General features: G+C 45.5%; 1 protein-coding gene across 1 annotated transcript in view; it reads left to right on the plus strand.

The window, feature by feature from the left end:
* Positions 1 to 8,438: 8,438 nt before the first annotated feature.
* The window catches only part of PLXNC1 (plexin C1), a 456,593-nt gene continuing 450,003 nt past the window's right edge, over positions 8,439 to 15,028 (plus strand). Inside the window, exon 1 of the mRNA XM_086919059.1 lies at positions 8,439 to 9,439. Coding sequence (XP_086775185.1) covers positions 8,486 to 9,439 — 954 coding nt within the window. The 5' untranslated portion in view covers positions 8,439 to 8,485. The remainder of the gene's footprint in view (positions 9,440 to 15,028) is intronic.

A 15,028-nucleotide genomic window follows, 5' to 3' on the forward strand; every position in this document is an offset into this window, starting at 1 on the left:
TTTGCATTTCCCACTGTCTATTGTTGAAAAATATTTTCTGAGGGTAAATTCATGTAAAGTTGATATTGTAACTGTGAATCACACTCAGGGTTAATATGTTGTTTTCTAAAGAGAGCTACCTGCAATATTATGAAATTACTTTCCAGGATTCGTTTTACATTAATATAACCAGTTGCTAACTGTAACATGAAAAGCATTAATTAATATTGTGTTTCATCTGAACCATTGTTAATCGTCATATATTTGCAATTTCCGATATCTGCATATCATTCTGTCATAATTATGTACCACCGTAATTCCACAGGCATTTTGACACTTTAGGAAAACAAAATAGAGTGATAGAATTCATAATCCTAATGAATGACCCTTGCTAAAAAAAACTCGCGCAAGCCTCTATTCTCTGCAAATGTGATGCATGTTACTCTTCCGGTCTACTCTCAAAGATGTCTTTCGTTGACTTCATAGTAGAAATACAGTTGTCATGGTTTCAACAACAGGTTCTCCCTGCAGTAAATATGTATCACGGTAGCCTAGCAATGATGCTATGGACCACGAGGAACTTACACTCTAGTTATCCAAAATGGCTGCCAGCATTGCCAAAGCATGTGCGAGTTCTATGGTGTAGTAGACTAAACATAGTAGGTCTTGCTGCTCAGCCTGAGTGGAAGGAGTGGAATGCTGGTGAGTGGTTAGAATGGAGTGTTTGAATGTCTGAGTTTGAGAATCAGTTGTGAACGGGCTGAGCAGCAAGTGAGCTGCTCCTCGTGGGGTCTCCCTCTCTGATACTTACCATCTTATTTAATAAAGAGATCTTCACATGCTACACCTCGTCTTCCAAACCTCTCATCTTTTATTACATATGGCGACGATCCGGAAGAACCTGCATGTGCTGTAGTAACGGAAGATTGAACAGAAAACGGAATTTTCAAAGGTAAAACAGCTATCTTGAAGGAGTAGTCTATGTACTTGGGAGCCTGACACCTGGGGACCCCACCAGTGACCATCATCTGTCGCCCGCTGAAGTGTGTCAGGACTCGAGGCTCCATATGCGGGCCTGAAGTCAGTTTCCGTCGCTCTTCCTTTAAACCATGATCGTTAGGAGAGCCACTAGGAGTACCAGCAGATAAGGATTTCTGGGGCTGTAAGGTTTCGGCTGGTGATATATGATGACTGATAGGCATCGGAGCAATCTTCATGTTTTAGCTGCTGAAGGGAACTGTCAGGCTTGTGTCCGATTGCTTCATTTGGGCAGGTTGGAGAACGGAGTGATTAATGGCAAATCGGGGGTCAATGGAGGGTTGGCATCTACTGGATCTAAATGAAACTTTTATTTGCCTCAAAAGTGTCCTGAATACAAGTGCGTTTAACACTTTTGAAGAGGAAAGCTACGTGATTTCTGGCTGAGTATTTTCATCTGGGTGAGCAGTTCGTCTGCGTAGGCAGCTTTGGTTTTTTTTTGTTTTACTCATGGACATCGCCATCGCTGTGAAGGATTTTGGGGCAGTTGAACCACTGTCTCAATTTGAATTCATCTCGAGCTATGCTTTGGGTGCTCGAGCACACCTACGTCTCTAAACAAGGTGTTTTGTTTCCATGGCGACTAGAACTGCTCCTGGTCGCCTGGGGGCGAGGACTCACCTTGAGCCATACGGGACAGCGTCGAAAAATGTGCCACCATCTTGGCTGATCGAGTTTCCCTTCAGGCTGCTGATGATGATGTCAGGGGTGGTGAGAAGTGTTTAGAGCTTGTTTTCTTCTGTCATATGTATGCGAACTCAAAGGTGGTGGAAACTGACAGACAGATCACAGCTTTACAACGCTATTATTCATGGATCAGTACTCAGAGGGCAATTTTTACATACTTTTGCGGATTTGGCACTTTGTCTAAACAAGGAGTTTTCAACAGCATGGGGGTGCTGGTATTCTCCTTCAGTAACCTCCTGAAGCTATGTTTTAAACGAGGTTCTTATTTTAACAGCAGTGGATTCGGGTGAGAATTCGCTCACTGGCGTGACTGGTCTATATTCTAAAGCTGTTTTATACTTCGTTTTGACTCTTTATGGTTTTACTGTATCTGTAATAGTATTTTAAGTTACAGTACCAGTCTGATGTTTTATCGTATTTCGTACTTTGAGTCATATGTTAGGCACGCTATTTTAGTATGCTATTTCATACTCTGGTGATCTTGTTCAGGTTGCGTTCTCTAAGCAAAACCTTTCTTTATTTGTTGAGATTCCCTATATTTAAATTTTTAAGGGAGTTCTAGGCATTGTTTGGTTTCTTTAGGGTATTCATGTGTTGGAGCCGGTCTTCACACACTCTGGTTTAATCTTCAGTGTGGGTAGTGCACACCCTATACACTGATTCTACTCTAGTTGTTTTTCTTTTGTGCCTAGCATTAGTAACAAAATATCTACCTTTTATGTGCAATGGGCGGTGTTCCCATCTTTAGTTTTAAGGTACAAAAGGCAGTCTACCTATTTGTTAGTTAGGGGTGCATATGTTTAGTTTTAGGACAATGTGCTCAGTTTACATATTTTAGTTGGTTATGTTCAATAGGTAGTAGATGCTCGTTGTTTTAAAGCACATTGGGCTGTGTACCCATATTTGTTTTTGGAAATGTGCAATGGGCTGAGTACCCATCTTTAGTGTAGGGCTGTGTACCCATATTTGTTTATGGAAATGCGCAATGGGCTGAGTACCCATCTTTAGTGTTGGGCAGTGTACCCATATTTGTTTGTGGAAATGCGCAATGGGCTGAGTACCCATCTTTAGTGTTAACGTACCCCGGACAGGGTAACTATACTTTAATTATGTATGTGCACTGGGCACCACAACCTTCATATTTTGGAACTCTATACACTCAATTCTCTTTCTTTTTCAGGTTATGACTGAAATAGGCTTTGGCTATGGGTCTTCCACCGGCAAGTGGATTTCTCATCTATTGCTGTGTATGGTTCATAGTGTTTTTTTAAACTTGTTTAGTTAAAGGGGTTGTTTTATTCATGGTATGACGATGTCCACATTTGCGTGGACAGTTATAAGCCTTCTGGCTTTGTGATATGCACTGGAATGTGCAGATATCACTTGTTAGATTTCTACTTCTTGCTAATTTACGTTACTGGATTTTTATTCACGGTGTGTAGAATCTACAATCTGTTTCTGAAACGTTGACTTATTTTAAAGTTCAACAGGGTGCAATTTTTCACCTGTCTTAATTTATATATGACAGTCTTTCCTTATATTATTACGAATCGCTTCTTCTGTCTTCCTCTTTTTCTAACTTTTGCTTTTCTTTCCTTCATTTGCTTTGTTAATGGGGATGAGACTTGCTACATATTTTCTTTTATGAATTATTACTTGTCTTTTTCCTTCAGATGCAATGTTAACAATTTTCAGACTTGCTATGTATTTTCTTTTATGAATTATTACTTGTTTTTTTTCCTTCAGATGCAATGTGAACAATTTTCCCCTTTGTTGATTCATATTGTTATTTTAATTGCAGAATTCTTTTGTTTCTCTTTAAAAGGGGGAAGGTGATGTAGTAGACTAAACATAGTAGGTCTTGCTGCTCAGCCTGAGTGGAATGAGTGGAATGCTGGTGAGTGGTTAGAATGGAGTGTTTGAATGTCTGAGTTTGAGAATTAGTTGTGAACGGGCTGAGCAGCAAGTGAGCTGCTCCTGGTGGGGTCTCCCTCTCTGATACTTACCATCTTATTTAATAAAGAGATCTTCACATGCTACACCTCGTCTTCCAAACCTCTCATCTTTTATTACATATGGCCCCACAGAACATGTAGCTCATACCTTTACTCAGGTAGTGGACGATGAGGATCCTTCTGAGATGCAAGGCTTCTGTCCAGATGGCACTAATGACCTTTTTCACCCCCCCAAACCTTCCCTATTTTGAATCCTCTTCAATGCTGGTGGGTCTCCTTTTAGAAACGCAACTACATCAGCAGCTCCTAATCAGCCACAACTGCTGTTGATACCCACGTTCACATTAGGACAACAAAATATCCAGACAATCAATCATTTAACAAAGGCTGCCTCACCAGCGTACAGCAGGGCATGTGTCGCCCTTGCCACTGCCTCAGCAGAGCTAAAAAAGAGGCCAGGCTCAGTGGCCATGGAGTCCATATTGTACTTCTGTTGGCTCAACACTATAGGTGGCTCCTGATGGCGTGTCACAGTTATTTTTCATACCACAGAAAAAGCACATAATAAAGATTTTATCGCATCATGGGAGTCTTTTGTCAAATATTACCACTAATGCAGACACATTATTGAGTTCCTACAGAGCGGTTTCACCTATTATCTGCTACAATTGCGTCGGTGGGCGTCTCCCTGCCAAAGTGCCAAGCATCTAAGCTCCATGGAGTGCAAAATGTTGCTGCCTGCCTGATCCTTAGCCTAACCCGAATGCATGACAGGGTGCCTGCAGTAACGTCACTGTGTGCATGGGTGTCAGTTGGTGATCTTTGTGTGTCGGTGCCTGATTAATGTTCTGTGTGAACTACCATGGCTGTTGCCCTGTGTGTGCACGTATGGTTGTATGTGTGTTGTTTTTTCTATATTGCTGGATGTATGGATACTCCGTGCTTCACTACAGAATGGTGAAACTTCTTTGCTTTGTCATTCAAAACCTATTTGGCTATAGGTCTGTTTGTCGTGTCTCCAAAATGAACCGCTTTAGAATTGTAGTAGCGCACGTGAGTGTAAAGAACAACTGCTGGACTTCGCCCAGTGCCAGAACCCCTGGCCACCGCGAACGCCACAATATCCCTCTCCGCTACGACTCCTGCACCCTCTACGCATTCAATGCCGGACGATCACGCACCTGCTGCCTGGCCGCCCCGAAGCGCACCCCAGGACCCTTCTCCTGCCGGAACTGCAGCTTCACCAGCATCTGGCCCGCCAACCCAGCGACCAGAAAAGAACGCAACTACCTCAGATGCATCCTCCTCAACACCCGCTCCGCCCACAAACACGCCGTTGAGCTCTGGGACCTACTTGACTCAACCTCCCCAGACGTCGCCTTCTTGACGGAGACCTGGCTGAATCCCTCCTCGGCACCCGACATCGCCATAGCCATCCCGGAAGGTTACAAGATCACCCGCAGGGACCGCACCAACAGAGTAGGAGGAGGAATCGCCATCGTCCACAGGAACACTCTCAGAGTCTCGACCAACATCGATGATACCCTCAGCACCACCGAACACCTGCACTTCCAGATCCACACCGACCCCAACACCACCCTCAGAGGAACCCTCGTCTACAGACCCCCCGGACCCTGACTACAGTTTAACGACTCCATCGCCGACTTCATCAGTACACACGCCCTCTCCTCCATGGACTACATCGTCCTCGGGGATCTGAACTTCCACCTCGAGAACAACACCAACTCCACCACCCTGATCGACAACCTCGCCAACCTCGGTCTCAGACAACTCGTCACAACACCCACCCACTCCGCCGACCACACGCTTGACCCCATCTTCTCCGCAAGCCCCCACATCTACTTCAACCACACCTCCAAACTCCACTGGACCGACCATCAGTTCAGCCACTTCACCTTCCAGAAATCCACCATGCACCACCGCACCCAACAGATCCCTCGCCACTGCTGGAGCAAAGTCACCGAAGATCAGCTAACCACCACCCTCGCCTGAAGCCCCCCCACCGATCCCACCAACCCCGACACCGCCGGCAGCAAATTCAGACAGTGGATCAACAACTGCTCCAACACCCTCGCCCTGTTCAAGAAACCCTCCAACAGCCACACTAGCAAGAAAGCCAGCTGGTTCACCGAAGACCTCCAGGCCTCCAAGCAAACCTGCCGAAAGCTAGAGAAGAAATGGCACCGTGAACGAACATTGGACAGCTACACAGCCCACAAGAACACCACTGCAGTCACCATCACCTCATCAGAACCGCCAAAAGGGCCTCCTTGAAAGTCCACCTGGACAACAACACACACAACAGCAAAGAGCTCTTCAACATCTTGAAGGAACTCTCCAACCCCAGCTCCAACGACATCCCACCTTCGCAAGACCTGTGCGACTCGCTTGCCACCTTGTTCCATCGCAAGATTGCAGATATCCACGACAGCTTCAACGCCACGACCACCCCGACAACCACTGAGGCCTCCGCCCCCCACGACCACCATCCACACCGACCGCCTGCTCTCCTGGACCAACATAAACAATGACGACACCATCAAAATCATGAACACCATCCACTCCAGATCTCTGTCAGACCCATGCCCACACCACATATTCAACAGAGCCAGCACCGCCATCGCGCCCCATCTCCGGGAAGCCATTAACATTTCCTTTGAGACAGCTACCTTCCCGGAGAGCTGGAAGCACGCCGGGATCAATGCCTTACTCAAAAAACCCAAGGCGGACCCCAAGGACCTCAAGAACGTCCGGCCCATCTTCCTGCTCCCGAAAGTCATCGAGAAGACCGCCAACAAACAACTGACCAGCTACCTCGAGGAGAACAGCATCCTGGACTCGTCCCAGTCCGGGTTGCGCAGCAACCACAGCACCAAAACTACCCTCATCGCTGCCACCGACGACATCAGGGCCCTGCTAGACAACTGAGAAATCGTGGCCCTCATCCTCCTGGACCTGTCAGCCGCCTTCGACAGGGTCTGCCACCGCACACTACGCAGACGCCTCCACAAGAAGGCCCTGGACTGGACCACCTCCTTTCTCTCTGGCAGAACACTGAATGCCCGCCTCCCCCCTTCCCCTCCCAAGCCACTGAGATCCTCTGTGGTGTACCCCAGGGCTTATCCCTCAGCCCAACGCTGTTTAACATCTACATGGCACCGCTCGACCACGTCACATGACTGCACGACCTCAACATCATCTCTTACGCGGACGACACCCAGATGATCCTCTCCCTCACCAAAAACCCCCGCACAGCCAAAACCAACCTCCACGAAGGAATGAAAGCCATCGCCGAGTGGATGAAGAACAGCCGTCTGAAGCTGAACTCGGACAAGACGAAGGTCCTCATCCTCGGTCCCACCCACTCGGCCTGGGACGATTCCTGGTGGCTGACCGCACTGGGAACAGCTCCAACACCCACCGACCACGCACGCAACCTAGGGGTCATCCTCGACTCCACCCTCTCCTTGACAAAGCAGGTCAACGCCATCTTCTCCTCCTGCTTAAACACCCTCTGCATGCTCCGCAAGATCTACAAGTGGATCCCCACTGACACAAGAAGAACGGTCACCCAGGCCCTTGCCAGCAGCAGGTTGGATTACGGAAACGCCCTCTACACAGGACCTCGGCCAAACACCTGAAACAACTTCAACGTATCTAGATCGCCTCTGAACGCCTGATCCTTGACATCACTCGTCGCAGCCACATCACACCCGACCTGAGAGACCTGCACTGGCTCCCCGTCAACAAAAGGATATCCTTCAAGCTCCTCACCCACGCACACAAGGCACTCCACAACACCGGACCAGCGTACCTCAATCAATGATTCAGCTTCTACACCCCCACCCGCCAACTTCGCTCCACCGACCTCGCCCTCGCCACAGTCCCCCGCATCCGTAGAGTGACCTCCGGCAGCAGATCGTTCTCCCACCTCGCTTCCAATACCTTGAACACCCTCCCCATCCACATACATCAGATCCAAGACCTGCTGACTTTCAGAAGACTCCTCAAGACCTGGCTTTTTGAGCAGTAGCAGCATTCTCCCTCCCTCCCCCCAGCGCCTTGAGACCCTCACGGTTAATTAGTGCGCTTTGCAAATGCTATGATTGATGGTTGATGGATTCTCTTTTCACTTTTGCTACCCTGTAGTACCATGAAGACGAATTCTCGCCTGTTTCGTTATGTACTTCATGTTGTGTTCTCTGAGGGAGGGGGGATTCCTAATGTTTTAACCTATGTAATGACATTCTTAATGTTGCTATGGAAACGTAGAATCCCGGGGCTGTTCAGTTGGACTTTGCCTGTGGGGCCAGTTGTGTACTTCTTGTCCTAGATAAACTTAATACTCCTTGTGCGTGGGCCTAAAACTTTACATGTCTTGAATTTCGCAATATTAGTATTTCAGCCCCACCTCAAACAAAAATAATGTAATAAATAATGTAAAAAAGAAAAAAAAGCTCCCGGTTCGTACAGAGAATCGTCGATTGTATGACATTCATTGTGATGTTTTAATATTTTGTTTGCCGGTAATGGAAAAGCAGATCTCACTTGGGGTCCCTCCACATGATGCACTATCCTTGTTTAACCATCACCCTCCACCGTGCTTGTTTGTGCTCGGCTGAAGTGTGCTCCCCCACCCATCTGACACTCAGCACACTGCTGCAAGAGTCGGACGCGCCGGTGGGGAGTCGCGGAAGTTGGGCAGAGGCGAGAAGAACGCACGCTTCCTCCCGCAACCCTGAACCCCTCAGCAAAAAGAGGAACCCTCGACAACTTCAAGCGCCGAGCATTCCCTCTCGCAGGGCATGGACGTCGGAGCTCGTCGGCTCAGCCACGGCACGCCTTACGCCATGCAGTGGACATACTCCCGCTGTGCCAGCGAGGCCGCGGGCACTGCCCTCCTCTGGCTGTCGGTCCTACTCAGCGGAGAGCGGTGCCACGGAGGGGAATCCTTCAAGCCAGGGGACCCGATTGCCAATGTCGCCGTCAGCCAGAGGCACGTTTTCATCAGCGCTGGGAACCGGCTGTACCAGCTGGACACCCGGCTACAGCTAGAACGCTCAGCGGTCAAAGAAAACCGTACTCGTGCCAACAACCTGCTGCTGGTGTCCCAGGAAGACGGCGTGGTGTACACGGGCTGGACCTGGGATAAAGGCAGGATTGAAAAGCGCAACCTCAGCGATGTGGGCCAAGTATTAGCGAACGAAACAGAAGTGTTGTCGAGCACCGCAGGCCAGCCCTCTCACGGCACCGTCTTCAAACTTCAAACAGAGACCTACCTGGCCATAGCAGCACTGATCAGCAGTGAAGACACGTCAAAGCCGAAGAATGCTATTGTTGTCTATAAAGACCTAGTTTCAGATGAGAACTACAATCTAAAATTGAAAAACACAGAGACGTTACATTTTGTTGATGCTTTTGTGTGGGACGATTACATATTCACACCTTCCAGCTTCAACAGCACAGGTGGTGGGCCCACAATGGTCATTACAAAGTATAGTAGCAAAGACTTATCGCTGTCGCTGACCGGTGAGGCGACTCTTGTCTGCGATGACCAACGCGCAACAAAGACCCTTGTGTCATCATCCCTCATCCAGAGGTCGAAGGGAGGGGCCCTCTGGGCGGGAATATTCACGCTGGGAACACCCCTCGGGGCCTCTGGAAGCACAGCCCTTTGCATCTTCAACCTGGAAGACCTACAGACTACAGCCAGAGGCTTTTACTCAAGTGGGTTTAACAACGTAAACCTCCGTGAAGAAGTAAGTAAACCCTGCTCATGTTTACAAATCCAAAAGGACCACGTGAACCTGATTTGAAATGATGTACATTACAATTCATTTTTGTAAAGCAAATGGCATTTGAAGGGGTGAATTTGCCATATGTGTCAATTAAGTATAGAGTCAATGCAAGATGGTGTAGGCCTAGTGGCAGTACAATGATTGAAAGTGTTTGCAGTCTAGCAATATCTTTAAAACCCATTAGAAAACCTCATGCTGAGCTCCACCACAGTTAATTTATGAATTTTACAGGGGGAATTATTATTCATACTGCATGCTATTTGGGTCCTCAGGGTGGGTGTTTGGCGCGTGATGCCCTCGCCCAATAAATGCATCCTTAGCTTGGTAGTTGGGTCTGGGGGCACTGAATCGGGTCTGCTATGCCTGTGTTGGTTGTTCTTGTCATCTTGATTTCAGGGAAAGTGGATAGTTAATCCTAGGATATCATGCTACTTCGTGTTCATCTGTTTGAGTTTACAATCTTGTCATGTTTTAACCCTAACAGTTAAGCCACCTGAGGGTCTCCCTATATCTGAGCCAGGGGCCTCAATTCTAAAAGTTTTAAACCCCATCTATACACTGCAAAATGAGCCAATCTTTCCTGTAATAGACAAAAGTAGAAATTATCAATGAACAAGCCCCGATTTCAATTTGCTTGTTAAAAATTGATACCAGCTATATTCGAAATAAGCAATCTAGTGAATGGGACTTCCGAAGTCAAAGGTTTTTCTGTAGTATTCACTGAAATGGAATTTCAGAGATTACAGCGCACATAGAATTTATGCTAGGACCAGAGGGAATTGACATTGCTTAAAGAACTCAAACTGTCTGGGGGAAAAACACTAGTCCTCGAATTTCTATTTTTGATAGTTAAGAGCCTTGAAAAGAGAACCACTTTTGATGTCAAGATTGAGATCAGCGAACCACTCCTCGGATACCCTGGGAGTCACTCAGCTGCACCCAAGGAGTCCACACAGATTTCGGGTTGGGGGCGTATGTTAGAACATGGAGTGTTGACATTATTTGACATTAGCAACACAAGCTCAGGTTTTTCTGGTGGTCTTATTTTAAAATTAATCTCAGAACCACCCACTAAAGATTATCTATGTTCAAGCAAGACAAGTCCATGGACAGGTTTGAAATCTACAAGCTTTACCTCTATGTGATCGTACTTGTCTGCCAGGTTCAAATGGCGCTCAGCATAAATTATACCTGAACCGAAGTAGAGCAGCCCTGCCGGTCATTTTCATACAATGTATTACCTTATTTATTTTAGAGCTTTGTTCTTCTTTTGTAGGCCTTGCCCTAGTTCTGGAACATGGTTTAGGAATATGGCATTTAAATGTGTCGACTTAGCCCTACTGTCTTTTTGCAAATCAGTGCATATTTGGATGAAATATCGTGATAGTAGGGTACTTGTGACTCACTGCTTCATTCATCTCTCAGTTTGTAATCTAATATAGTATCAAACTTAGTTCCAACTCTCCCGTGTGCCTTTTGTCATGCTCAGTTATTACAGCCTTGCAAGGTGGAATAAACCTTTGATTAGAATGACTGCAACTTGTCTCCCCAGCCATAATGCACTCTCTGCTGCCACAGGACAGCCTCCCCTGTGAGCTCAAAGTGGTTATCTCCCCTGAGAGAGCTTTTTTTTATTTACATCCCCATGAACAATCAGTGAGGGGGGCAACATGGAAATGTTATAAGGGCCTTCCGTGGATTCCATTTATTTAGATTGTTCAACAACATTATTATTAAAAAGTTATTTGAAAAGATCAAATAGTGAGTCAACAACCTTAGTCAGATTGCATGTGTCATCAAAAGATGTACATGATGGATCAATAGATATTCTCTAAGGATATAAAATTTACTACCTTACTCCTTTTCTAAATCATTATAATTTCCCCCGTATGGCTACGAGAGATATATGCATGTGAGGTGCATACAAATCACAGTAGGCTCTAAATAAACACATTCACTTTAGTCCTTCAACATTTTTTCAGATACTAGTAATGTGGACCCTATCATAGACCAAGTCTATGCAACTGTCAGGTTTTGGGTCCTGTTGACTGTTCTTCAGAAGTTGAGGTGTCTTTGCAAACAATTTTCTCCCATAAATCCCATTTAACAAAACTTCCTTTTTTGAATCGTTTTCATGCAATAACAATTTCAACCTCCTTCATTAGAGTAGCAATAGTATCAATTGAACAATTCTCAACAGCATGTTTGCTTGATTTCTTTGAATTCTTATGACATATCTCGCTATAAGCAGCTTTTCTTTTCCACATAGTTTTGCTTTAAGCAGATAGCTGAAACCACAAGAGAAAACAATCTACTAGCATGTTGGATGTGGCCTTCTCCTCAGGGTCACCCTCAAACCTTTTGCCTTCAGCCCACCCGTTTTGCAGAATTTTTTTTTTGTTGGCCTTAGGACTCTGTGCACTTTACCAGCGCCAACTAGTGCAAAAGTGCTTGTGGTCACTCCCTAAAACATGGTAAAATTGGCTTACATCTATTTGACATATTTCATTTACTTACAAGTCGCTACTTATGTGGTATGCCATACAACCAGTGCTGGTAAATTAAATGCTACTAGTGGGCCACCAGCACCTCTTGTTCCATCCACTTAAGTAGACCTATAAAACATGTCCTATGCCTGCCATTGCAGCTTGTATGCAGTTTTAAACTGCAATTAGATAAGGCAAAATAAATCCCTTGCCAGGCCTAAGGCTCCCTTTTCAGTGTATATATAAGTCACCCCTAGGGTAGGCCCTAAACAACCCATAGAGCACAGTGCATTGGATTAAAAAATTGGACATATACTCTTAAGTTTTACATGTCCTGGGAGTGAAAAACTCATAAATTTGTTTTTCACTACTGTGAGGCCTATCTCTCCCATAGGATAATATTGGGTTACCTTACTACATTTACCAAATGAAAACTTTGTTTGGGAGGAGATGGAAATGTCATGTTTGGTGTCTAGGGACTTGTACTTTAGAATCCACTTTTAATGCTGGAATTGGACTTTAAGTCACAATTCTGAAAATGCCCCCTTGTCTCCCTGCCATGGTCCTATCCAAGGCAACCAGATTAACTTAGTTGGCGCTTTGCGACTTTTGGCACTACTTTTACCTAAATCTTTAACATTACACATCTCCAGTTTTACTGATTAGATTTTTGTTGTTTTGGCGTCATTTTGTTCACTCTTTTTTTTCTAAATTTGTGTGCGGCTTTTCTTGTGTTGTGTTTTTACCTTATTGCTATTTGAGTGCTGCAAAATACTTTACATATTGCCTTTAAGTTAAGCCTGACTGCTTTTCTGCCAGTGGGTTATGCACAGGTTAATTTAGTGACTTTTTCTGATTTACCCTGTCACAGATAGCGGTTGTTGCTTGAGAAGTGCTCTCACCCCCCCTCAACCAAACACACAGTTTCTCACGAGGCACATTAATGAAAAAATAGGAAGTGCAATAGCAGCCATTATAGGGTACAGCAAATCAAAAGCAATATTTAAAATCACAAACTAAAATCTAAACGAAAAAAAGAGCTCAACCAAACAAGTTCTCCTTAATTCAGTCACAATTATGAAAACCAATGTAGATAGTGCATCATAGGCATAGCAGACAAAAAACTCAACAAGGATTAAGAGCAAAAATCACATAAACTTTTTAAAATGAAAACCAAGAGGGGTGGCCCTGCCCTGCCTTTGACTGGCTTTGACGGGCATGGAACGAGCCCGCAGTGAGACAGGTAACATGACTTTATAATGCTTGTTGATCACAATAGCCCGGATGTGCGTAGTTACCACACGATGTATTACATCGCGGTACTTTACAACGCGTCTTTTACAACGCAAGTCGTTACCACGACTTGCGCTGTAGGGGTGCTGGACTTAGGAATAGTTACATTTACTATTCCAACACCAGCCTACGTACAGTAGGGAAGGTGTTGGAATAGTAAATCTACTATTCCTTAGCCTAGAGCGCCCTCCAGTTCAAGTCATGGTAACGACTTGCGTTGTAAAAGACGCGTCGTATCTGCACTGCGGGGTAACATCCGCGTTGTAAAGGATGTTCCCCCAATAGCCCACCTTCTCCACCTTCTCCCCCATGACAACAAAGTTTCCATGAATTTGGAGTCTCCTGTAAAGGTCTTTGGTCTCTGACTCAGCAGGGAAGGTAGCAGTATTTCATAGTGCTCATTGATTATGAAGGCCCTCCATGACAGAAAAGGTTCCTGGAGTTGGGGTTCCCTCTAAAAGTCTTTGGCTGGTCTCCTGTGCAAGTGTTGGTGCTTTTCTAACACTTGTTGATTATCAGGGCCCACGTCCTCCAAAGGTTCCTGGGACCTGATGTCCCCGGTAAAAGTCTTTGGTCTTCCATGCAGTGGGGCAGGTAATGGCACTTTATAGCGCTTGTTGATTATGAGGGACCACCTCCTTCTCCACCTCCTCCATGACAGCAAGGTTTACAGGGACTTGGTGCCCCGTGCAAACGCCTTTGGTATCCCATGCAGCAGAAGCTTGATGATGACAAGGGCCCAGCTCCAGCTCCTCCTGCTCCTCTTTGACAGCAAAGGTTCGACTGAAGAGTCCCCTGCACAATATTAAACAGTGTAGGGGAAATTCAGAGGCCCAATATGATCATAATGGCGCGAGCAAGGGCAAAGCTGCAGACCAGGTAAGGTTAGTGCGCCTAGAGTTAGCACAAATCAGGCAGATTGGACGTGGATATCAGTTTTCGAAAATGACAGCTGTAGCAGACTTCACATCAAGCATTCTTAAAACTCTGATGAAATCACCTTACTACCCCCTATTTGCAACTGAGGGATTAAGGGGAGGGTAAGAAGTTGAAAGGCGAAAAGTACACAGGAAGTTTCATTAATTTCCTGTAGCCCATTCTTGAGATCTTAAGTTGAACCATGTCAGGCATGCATAGCTGATCAGATCGTTTTCCTTTGCATTATTGATGTTGCAGTCTTGACTGTATAATAATAAAGTAAAAGTGTAATAATAAACTGCAATGCATGAAATTAGCCAGCGCTAGATCAGTTAGTCATGACTGACCGTGATAACTTGTGGGGTGAGCCGAATTTTCTCCACTCATATCACAAGGAGAGTCACTGGTTGAATGGCAGCTTTCATCAGATTACTTCAAACGCATAGCCTTTATTTGAAATCATTCATCAATGTGTATCTCCTAGAAGCAGAAAAGACTGCGGCCTTCCATTTTAAAAAGCATTAGCAAAGTCAATATTGCTGCCAATATTTTATCTTTCCTAATGATTGTTATCTGTGGTAAAAGTTTTTTTGTTTGTTTTAAATCAAAAAGCACATGTGGCTATAGTAGTCTCTGACACTTAAGGGGACTACATTTTATGTGGTTGTGCAAGAGCAGAATGTCATCACTCACAGTGAAGTTATCCAATGGCTGACTCAACTGAGCTGATCCATTGCCCGATGCTGTATGCTGTAGTGGGCGGAAGGTACATGTGAATGACAGAGCAACAGACCTATAGATGAAGAAATCTGGGTGAAAGCCCCTACTGCCATATATTATAGTGCATTTACAT

The sequence above is a fragment of the Lissotriton vulgaris genome, chromosome 1_1, assembly GCF_964263255.1.
Source record: "Lissotriton vulgaris chromosome 1_1, aLisVul1.2, whole genome shotgun sequence".
NCBI lineage: Eukaryota > Metazoa > Chordata > Amphibia > Caudata > Salamandridae > Lissotriton > Lissotriton vulgaris.